General features: G+C 54.4%; 1 protein-coding gene across 1 annotated transcript in view; it reads right to left on the reverse strand.

Annotated features, from left to right (window-relative positions):
* Positions 1 to 9,345, reverse strand: part of LOC140562225 (macrophage mannose receptor 1-like) — a 25,649-nt gene extending 16,304 nt beyond the window's left edge. Inside the window, exons 1-3 of the mRNA XM_072687691.1 lie at positions 9,325 to 9,345; positions 9,025 to 9,204; positions 8,761 to 8,923 (exon numbers count right to left, since the gene is read on the reverse strand). Coding sequence (XP_072543792.1) covers positions 8,761 to 8,923; positions 9,025 to 9,204; positions 9,325 to 9,345 — 364 coding nt within the window. The remainder of the gene's footprint in view (positions 1 to 8,760; positions 8,924 to 9,024; positions 9,205 to 9,324) is intronic.
* Between the last annotated feature and the right edge of the window lie 1,072 nt (positions 9,346 to 10,417).

Genomic DNA, 10,417 nt, shown 5'->3' on the forward strand with positions numbered 1-10,417 from the left:
CCGCGCGCAGTAGCGACATTCTGCCTCTAAACAGGGGCGGCGTGACAGTGCGTCCGCGTTGCTATGCAACCGTCCTGCGCGGTGTTGAATGGTAAATTGAAACTCTTGGAGCGCAGTAATCCAACGAGCTACCTGTCCCTCTGGCTCCTTAAACTGCATCAGCCAGGTTAATGAAGCGTGGTCGGTTCGCAGCACGAAAGGGGTGCCATAAAGATAGTGTCTAAAGTGTTTCAGACCCGACACTACGGCAAGCAGCTCTCGGCGGGTTTATCCAAAGCGTCGTCGATGCGAGGTAGTGGGTACGAATCCGCTTTGGTGGCTGCGTTGAGGCGGCGATAGTCGACACAGAACCGCCAGCTGCCGTCTTTCTTTTTTTACTAGCACCACAGGGGCTGCCCATGGGCTGTTAGATGGTTCGATGACTCCGCTCTCAGCCATTTCCTTCAGCTTTTGTTCGGCTGCTTGCTGCTTAGCGATGGGGAGGCGGTGCGCACGGAGCCGAATGGGTGAAGTGGAGCCAGTGTTGATCTGGTGCTGCACGAGACTTGTCCGGGTGCAATCCTCCTCCCGGGCTGCAAACGCATCCATGTTCGCCTCCAGCAGGGCCCACAGCCGCCGACTTTGCTCTTCCGTGAGACCCTCGCTGCTGCGTCGCCAAAGCTCCCTCACCGCCTCTGGTGTGCTCTTGGCAGGGATCTTTTCGGGAAGCGGAGTTACGCTCTCCCTCTCCGGATGTGTTAGTTCTGGCTCGGACAGCCCCTCGTCTCCGTCTTGGCCGCTGGAAGTTGCTGCTACACGGCCTTGATCAGCAGTAGGACGCGCCACCAGCGGAACGCGCATCCTCCCCAGCATTAGTGACGCAGCGGGGATGTCCAGGACTGCACCCAGGGCCTTGAGCAGGTCCAGCCCGAGTATGCACACATCACGGATGGGAGCGATGCAGAACTCATGCTGCAGAGTTCTCTTGGCTAGCCTCACGCACAGTCTTTTCTTCCCTTCCATTTTAATTCTTTCCCCGGTTACTGACCTCAGCACAGTGTTGGTGGGGTCCCATTCCTCAGAGGTCTTGTCTTGGAGCTGGCGCAGAGTGCCGGGCCGGATGATTGACACGGTGGAGCCGGTGTCCACAAGGGCTGTGACTGGAACGCCCTGTATGGTGCACTTGAGCCAGAGTCCGTGTCTTGTGCCCAGCCTTCCTACCACCAGTTCTTGCTCGAGGGTGCTGGATGTCGGGGGCCCCCCACCCCTCACTGGGGAGCCCTGGTCTCGTTTCCCGCCGGCTCTGGGGCGCGACACTGGCTGGCCTTGTGTCCGCGTTTTTTACAGCGCCAGCATCGGATGGGGCTTCCAGCGGCTCTTGCTATAACTTCCGCTGGGCGAACTTGACATGCCGTGGGCTCATCTTCTTCCTCCATCTCGACTTGGTAGCAGGCGGCAGGTCTTGCGTCCTTCAGGATGAGCTCCGCTCTCTCCGCTTCCTCCACCGCTTGGCTGAGGGAGCTGACTTTGCTCAGCCTGACGTGACGCTGCAGGCTACCAGGCGCTAGCGCATTGAAAAATGCGTCTAACGCGAGCTCGTCCCACACGCTGGCCGAGAAGTCTGGGTAGGCTTGTCTCACCAGTGTGCGTAGTTCGACGGCGAGAACACCCAGTCTTTCTCCCTTCCCGCGTCTCCTTTCTCTCAGCTGCTGCCGCAGGACCTGAACTGCAGGGATATTGCCGAAGCGTTGACGAAGAGTCGCTTTGAGGGCCTCCAGGTTCCCGTGCTCCTCCACAGGTAGGTCCACCAGGGCTTGCAGCGCTTTGCCTTCCAGTGCTAAGCATAACCTTGTAGCGATCGTCACTGGGGACCATCCGTAGTGTCTAGCCACCACTCCCAGCTGCGCTTCATACGGCTCCCATGCGGCTTCTCCGTTATAACGAGGCAGGGTGATGCTTGCCGCCGTCGACGCGAGGGGGGCGTGGGTCTGGCAGTGACGGCCGCCGTCATCCAGCCTCGGCTCATCGCCGCCGCTGCTCCGGCACCGGCCGCCATAGTTCCGCTGCCGGCCGCCATCTTCCGGGCCTCGCTCGCCGCCGTCCATTCTCCGACGGCGCCGCTCTTCGCTAGCCAGCCAGGCTCGTGGCTGGCTAGCCCCGTCGGGAAAGGTAGGGCAGGCGTAACGCTCGGCACCCTCCTCCCGAGGAGCACTACTTCCTCGCTGGATCTCTTCGCCACCCAGCTCCGCGATCCTCTTCTCCAGTCTGTCTAACTCGGCCGCCAGATCCCACTTCTGACACCAATGTGACGACCGCCCAGGAGACACAGAGGCAGGAAGCATTTTCTTCAGAAAATGTGCTCTTTATTAGGCTTACTGCTCCCTATTGCATTTAAACTGCAAGGAGAGTGAAACCACAAAAACTGCCCTGGCTGGAAAAACCCTAGCCAGGTGATAAAACTCACTACACTACAACAAGACGGTGAACACAGTGAACAGCCATATCTGCATAGCCCCTCCTACTACAGCAGAGGGGCCCCCCCCCCCGACATAACACTCCCCATGAACCCCGTGCTCGCCACATAACCCCCCCCTAAAGGGTCAGCCGACCCGGCGACCCCACATCAATACAACAACACAGAACCCCCTTTTTTTTTTTTATTATTATTTTTTTTTAAACATTTAGTCCCTAACAAAGTCTCTGAGGTGCGGGGGGGTGCGCCGAGCTCGTGTAGAAGCTCTCCCCTGCGCCCCTCCCTTGTTTTCCCCACCGAAAGTCCCTGGTGGTTCCTCGGCCACAACAGTTCCCTTAGGCCGGTAAGGGGCCAGACGGTCCCGGTGCACGACCACCGTTCGGCGGCCCGTTTGGACCCGGTACACCACCTCCGACAGTCTGTGCAAGACACGACATGGCCCCTCCCAGTCGGACTGGAGCTTAGGGCAGCGTCCCTTCTTACGCCTTGGGTTGAAGAACCAAACGTCAGTCCCAGGTACCAGTGGGGCTCCTTGACAGCGCGTGTCGTACGCCCCTTTTCTGGCGCACACTAGCCCCCCCTTGGTTCTCTCGTGCGGTCTTGTGCACCGCCACCAGGCGCTCTCTGAGGTCGCGGGCGTAAAGTGTCTCGCTCACGGGCTCATCCAGCCCTGCAGGCAGCCCGAAGACCAAGTCTGTGGGCGTGCGCAGCTCCCTTCCCAACATCAGCTGTGCTGGGGTGAAACCCGTGGACTCCTGCACAGCCGCTCGGCACGACCACAGGACCAGAGGCAGATGACGGTCCCAGTTGCGCTGATGTTTGTCCGTAAGGATGGCCAGCTGCGTAGCGAGTGTCTTGTTAAATCGCTCGACCAGCCCATCGCTCTGAGGATGCAGTGGCGTAGTACGGGTCTTCCGAACCCCAAGGCGTTGGCAGACCTCGGCCATGACCTGCGACTCGAAGTTGTGCCCCTGGTCACTGTGGAGCTCTTCCGGCAAGCCAAAACGGCAAAAGAACTCCTCAACAAGCCGTTCCGCTGTGGTGACTGCGCTCTGGTCGGGGACCGCATAAGCCTCTGGCCATTTTGTGAAGAAGTCCATGGCCACTAGCACGTAGCGATTGCCGGCCTCAGTGCGTGGAAATGGTCCCAGCACATCCACCGCGACCCTCTCCATGGGGGTGCCCGACTGCAGTGGTTGAAGGGGGGCACGTGACTTACCCGTGGGCCCCTTCTTGGCTGTGCATGCGTCGCAGCAGTGCACAAACAGCTCCACGTCCGTACGACAGCCCGGCCAGTAGAACCTCTGGCGGAGCTGTCTCAGCGTCTTATTAACCCCAAAGTGTCCCACCCCAGCGGGTCCGTGCACTGCCTGGAGCACGCGCTGTCTCAAGCTGCGCGGGACAAGTAACTGCCACACGATTTTGTCGGGCACAGTGTCCTCCCAGCGTCGATACAACAGTCCCTCGCGCTCGCTTAGACTGTCCCAGGAGGACCGATATGCTTTTAAGTCTGGCCCGTGTGGCGTTACGTCTTTCCACTCTGGCTGGTTGCCCCCCCGTTTCCACTGCAACACCTTACGGAGTACCGGGTCCTCCCCCTGGGCTTTCTGAAACTCCTCGCGCCCGCAGGACTCTATCGGTTCGTTCTCCGACACCTCCACAGCCACTACCCGTTCTTCTGCCTCCTCCTCCCTCTGCTCTAGCCGCGCGCAGTAGCGACATTCTGCCTCTAAACAGGGGCGGCGTGACAGTGCGTCCGCGTTGCTATGCAACCGTCCTGCGCGGTGTTGAATGGTAAATTGAAACTCTTGGAGCGCAGTAATCCAACGAGCTACCTGTCCCTCTGGCTCCTTAAACTGCATCAGCCAGGTTAATGAAGCGTGGTCGGTTCGCAGCACGAAAGGGGTGCCATAAAGATAGTGTCTAAAGTGTTTCAGACCCGACACTACGGCAAGCAGCTCTCGGCGGGTTACGCAGTAATTACGCTCCTGTTTACTGAGAGCACGGCTATAGTAAGCTATAACTCGCTCTTGACCCCCCCTGAACTTGAGATAGCACTGCCCCGATTCCCCAACCACTAGCATCAGTGTCCACAACAAACTGTCCACCCACCTGAGGGAGCGCTAACACGGGAGCTGCACACAACGCTTCGCGGAGATGCCGGAATGCCTTGTCTGCCCCGTCTGTCCACTGAAATGCTGCACCTTTCTCCGTCAGCTGGTGGAGGGGAGCTGCGATGTCTGCGAACCCTTGCACGAATCTCCGGTAGTAGGAGGCTAGCCCCAGGAAGCTCCGAAGCTCACTCGTGTCGCGCGGTGTGGGCCAATGCCGGACGGACTGCACTTTTCCCGGATCGGTGGCCACTCCGTCTCCACTGACCACATGGCCCAGAAACTGAACTTTGCGCTGGAGGAGGAGGCATTTCTTGGGATGCAGCCGGAGGTTAGCAGCTTTGATAGCGCCGATCACTTGCTCCAGGCAGGCTAGGGCCTCGTCGAAGGTCGGTGCGTGTGCCAGCAGATCGTCCAGGTACAGGATGCACCGTTCCTTGGGAATGCCCGCCAGGACTCGCTCCATCAGGCGCTCAAAGGTGGCTGGGGCGTTGCGAAGCCCGAATGCCATCACCCGAAACTGCCATAGCCCCGCCCCCAGGGTGAATGCTGTCTTCTCCCTTGCCTCTGGTGCCAGCTCCACTTGCCAGTACCCACTCCGCAGGTCCAGTGAGCTGAACCATGACGACCCCGCCACTTTATCCAAAGCGTCGTCGATGCGAGGTAGTGGGTACGAATCCGCTTTGGTGGCTGCGTTGAGGCGGCGATAGTCGACACAGAACCGCCAGCTGCCGTCTTTCTTTTTTTACTAGCACCACAGGGGCTGCCCATGGGCTGTTAGATGGTTCGATGACTCCGCTCTCAGCCATTTCCTTCAGCTTTTGTTCGGCTGCTTGCTGCTTAGCGATGGGGAGGCGGTGCGCACGGAGCCGAATGGGTGAAGTGGAGCCAGTGTTGATCTGGTGCTGCACGAGACTTGTCCGGGTGCAATCCTCCTCCCGGGCTGCAAACGCATCCATGTTCGCCTCCAGCAGGGCCCACAGCCGCCGACTTTGCTCTTCCGTGAGACCCTCGCTGCTGCGTCGCCAAAGCTCCCTCACCGCCTCTGGTGTGCTCTTGGCAGGGATCTTTTCGGGAAGCGGAGTTACGCTCTCCCTCTCCGGATGTGTTAGTTCTGGCTCGGACAGCCCCTCGTCTCCGTCTTGGCCGCTGGAAGTTGCTGCTACACGGCCTTGATCAGCAGTAGGACGCGCCACCAGCGGAACGCGCATCCTCCCCAGCATTAGTGACGCAGCGGGGATGTCCAGGACTGCACCCAGGGCCTTGAGCAGGTCCAGCCCGAGTATGCACACATCACGGATGGGAGCGATGCAGAACTCATGCTGCAGAGTTCTCTTGGCTAGCCTCACGCACAGTCTTTTCTTCCCTTCCATTTTAATTCTTTCCCCGGTTACTGACCTCAGCACAGTGTTGGTGGGGTCCCATTCCTCAGAGGTCTTGTCTTGGAGCTGGCGCAGAGTGCCGGGCCGGATGATTGACACGGTGGAGCCGGTGTCCACAAGGGCTGTGACTGGAACGCCCTGTATGGTGCACTTGAGCCAGAGTCCGTGTCTTGTGCCCAGCCTTCCTACCACCAGTTCTTGCTCGAGGGTGCTGGATGTCGGGGGCCCCCCACCCCTCACTGGGGAGCCCTGGTCTCGTTTCCCGCCGGCTCTGGGGCGCGACACTGGCTGGCCTTGTGTCCGCGTTTTTTACAGCGCCAGCATCGGATGGGGCTTCCAGCGGCTCTTGCTATAACTTCCGCTGGGCGAACTTGACATGCCGTGGGCTCATCTTCTTCCTCCATCTCGACTTGGTAGCAGGCGGCAGGTCTTGCGTCCTTCAGGATGAGCTCCGCTCTCTCCGCTTCCTCCACCGCTTGGCTGAGGGAGCTGACTTTGCTCAGCCTGACGTGACGCTGCAGGCTACCAGGCGCTAGCGCATTGAAAAATGCGTCTAACGCGAGCTCGTCCCACACGCTGGCCGAGAAGTCTGGGTAGGCTTGTCTCACCAGTGTGCGTAGTTCGACGGCGAGAACACCCAGTCTTTCTCCCTTCCCGCGTCTCCTTTCTCTCAGCTGCTGCCGCAGGACCTGAACTGCAGGGATATTGCCGAAGCGTTGACGAAGAGTCGCTTTGAGGGCCTCCAGGTTCCCGTGCTCCTCCACAGGTAGGTCCACCAGGGCTTGCAGCGCTTTGCCTTCCAGTGCTAAGCATAACCTTGTAGCGATCGTCACTGGGGACCATCCGTAGTGTCTAGCCACCACTCCCAGCTGCGCTTCATACGGCTCCCATGCGGCTTCTCCGTTATAACGAGGCAGGGTGATGCTTGCCGCCGTCGACGCGAGGGGGGCGTGGCTCTGGCAGTGACGGCCGCCGTCATCCAGCCTCGGCTCATCGCCGCCGCTGCTCCGGCACCGGCCGCCATAGTTCCGCTGCCGGCCGCCATCTTCCGGGCCTCGCTCGCCGCCGTCCATTCTCCGACGGCGCCGCTCTTCGCTAGCCAGCCAGGCTCGTGGCTGGCTAGCCCCGTCGGGAAAGGTAGGGCAGGCGTAACGCTCGGCACCCTCCTCCCGAGGAGCACTACTTCCTCGCTGGATCTCTTCGCCACCCAGCTCCGCGATCCTCTTCTCCAGTCTGTCTAACTCGGCCGCCAGATCCCACTTCTGACACCAATGTGACGACCGCCCAGGAGACACAGAGGCAGGAAGCATTTTCTTCAGAAAATGTGCTCTTTATTAGGCTTACTGCTCCCTATTGCATTTAAACTGCAAGGAGAGTGAAACCACAAAAACTGCCCTGGCTGGAAAAACCCTAGCCAGGTGATAAAACTCACTACACTACAACAAGACGGTGAACACAGTGAACAGCCATATCTGCATAGCCCCTCCTACTACAGCAGAGGGGCCCCCCCCCCGACATAACACTCCCCATGAACCCCGTGCTCGCCACAATATCTTACGTATTCTCTCTCTCTCTCTCTCTCTCTCTCTCTCTCTCTCTCGCTCACTCACTCGCTCACTCACTCGCTCTCTCTATTTTAGTATATCTTACTTATTCTCTCTCTCTCTCTCTCTCTCTCTCTCTCTCTCGCTCACTCACTCGCTCTCTCTATTTTAGTATATCTTACTTATTCTCTCTCTCTCTCTCTCTCTCTCACTCACTCGCTCTCTCTATTTTAGTATATCTTACTTATTCTCTCTCTCTCTCTCTCTCTCTCTCGCTCACTCACTCGCTCTCTCTATTTTAGTATATCTTACTTATTCTCTCTCTCTCTCTCTCTCTCTCTCGCTCACTCACTCGCTCTCTCTATTTTAGTATATCTTACTTATTCTCTCTCTCTCTCTCTCTCTCTCTCGCTCACTCACTCGCTCTCTCTATTTTAGTATATCTTACTTATTCTCTCTCTCTCGCTCACTCACTCACTCTATTTTAGTGTATCTTACTTATTCTCTCTCTCTCTCTCTCTCTCTCTCTCTCTCTCACTCACTCGCTCTCTCTATTTTAGTATATCTTACTTATTCTCTCTCTCTCTCTCTCTCTCTCTCTCTCTCTCTCTCACTCACTCGCTCTCTATTTTAGTATATCTTACTTATTCTCTCTCTCTCTCTCTCTCTCTCGCTCACTCACTCGCTCTCTCTATTTTAGTATATCTTACTTATTCTCTCTGTCTCTCTCTCTCTCTCTCTCTCTCACTCACTCGCTCTCTATTTTAGTATATCTTACTTATTCTCTCTCTCTCTCTCTCTCTCTCTCTCTCTCTTTCACTCACTCGCTCTCTATTTTAGTATATCTTACTTATTCTCTCTCTCTCTCTCTCTCTCTCTCTCTCTCTCTCTCTCTCTCTCTCTCTCTCTCGCTCACTCACTCGCTCTCTCTATTTTAGTATATCTTACTTATTCTCTCTGTCTCTCTCTCTCTCTCTCTCTCTCTCACTCACTCGCTCTCTATTTTAGTATATCTTACTTATTCTCTCTCTCTCTCTCTCTCTCTCTCTCTCTCTCTGGTTTCTGGGTTTAGTGTGACAGTATTAGGTGTCAGTTTTATCTGCAGTGTGAAAATAATGTAGAATTAACTCTAGAATTGTAATTGTAGAATTTATTATTCAGATGTTCTTTCAGTAAAGTGCTGAATCAGTGTAACTTCTCCACACAATCAGTAGAAGTGAATGAACTGGAGCTGTAACAGATTTACTGCATTATCACCTCATTTCACTCACCTTTATAGCAGACAAATGGATTAGGCCAATGGCAGCCTGCATCATTCCATCTGTATCCATATTTACTATTTAACTGCACACAGTTATCACTCCCATTGTTGTTTGGCTCTCCAGTCCTCCAGTCACTGTATGAGAAGTTACTCCCATCTGACCAGATCCAGCTCTAGAGACACATTAACACCTGATCAGTGAACAGTTTAAATCACTGCACTCAGTTCTTATCATCAGTTTCCTTCTAATTTCTAAATGTTCAAAACTGCTTACTCTGGTGGTCTCTCCAGGTTTCTGTCTCAGTCCTATCCAGTAAAGTCCTGTTGTCCCATTGAGAGTAGCATTTACAGCATCCATTTCCTCCTGGTTCTCAATGGTGACCAGATCAGTGAAATTCTCTCTGCAGTATTTCTGAGCTTCAGTCCAGTTCTTTTCTTCTTTCACCACATGAAACTGACGAGTCCCACACAAGGAGAGAGTCCACAGAGCTGTAGGGGTTAAAGCTCTCATCAGCATGGCAGTACAGTAATGAACCAGCAGAGAGTTTTACAGATGATCATGAACTCCACTGACCTGAGAAAAGCAGGAGACCATGCAGTGCTGAACTCATGACTGTGGAGAACTACAGGGAGAGAGAAAGAGAGAGAGAGATCAGACATTCAGCAGCATTAGACCATCAAATTTTAATATCGTCTTCTTATGATACTGTTGTAGAGGTGAGGAAAAGTCATTAGTGTTTATATATAAATATAAATATGTACACCATAAACATATATGTACAATATTATACACCATATCAAAATGTAAAAAGTGATTACACTGCAGAATATTAAAGAAACTGGTAGTCAGATCTTGAGGGGAGTACCAAGGGGGATACCAATGGCTCCCCCTGCTGACCACAACAGAAACTGCACAGAGGTAGACACAGGGGCGCTGCCAGGGATTTTGGGCCCCATAAGAAGCTTCTTCAAAATTCTTCCAAAATACTCAATTAAGACATTTCTAGATCTCCTGTCCACCCCGACTCCAAATAGCACCCTAAGGTAGACCATGTGCTTTGTCTGAGCTCCACCCTTCACCTGGGGCTCAGCTGAGACTCATCCTATTAAACTGCTGAATAAATGCTGGAATTAATCATTTCTCTTACACTGATGTTTCTCAACAAGTCTAGTAACTGAGTCAGCTGTGCTGTGGTGTGGTCCCAACCTTTCCATTGGCTGCTGGAATCACCTATTTACATACTGGGTGTCTGTGTGGGAGTGACATCAGTGTGAAGTGACTCTCCCCAGACTGCCTTGCAATCGGCATGGTGTTGAATCTGCCTGGCCTCGGTGCTGCTGAGTGTGGCTGCATGTTGGCTGAATGCTGCAGTGGCCACTGATGGACTAGTGCAGAATGATGCTGTCAGTGTTTATAAGGATAGTAATTGTTAATATTTCATGCCGTTTACAGTGAGAACAAAATCCAGGACTGAAAACTGGATTGAGTGTAAATGTATTTAATGTATATTTCAGTGCATTTTTGATACATTCAGAGTATAATAGTAATACAGTTGTAATGCATATTAAATTAGTTTTAACTTCACTTTAGTTTGATGTAAAATATGTGTTTAAATACACAGTCAAATGTTTAAAGTCTGCTTAAGTATATCTAATAGTTCCAGTCT

The sequence above is a fragment of the Salminus brasiliensis genome, chromosome 9, assembly GCF_030463535.1.
Source record: "Salminus brasiliensis chromosome 9, fSalBra1.hap2, whole genome shotgun sequence".
Lineage (NCBI taxonomy): Eukaryota > Metazoa > Chordata > Actinopteri > Characiformes > Bryconidae > Salminus > Salminus brasiliensis.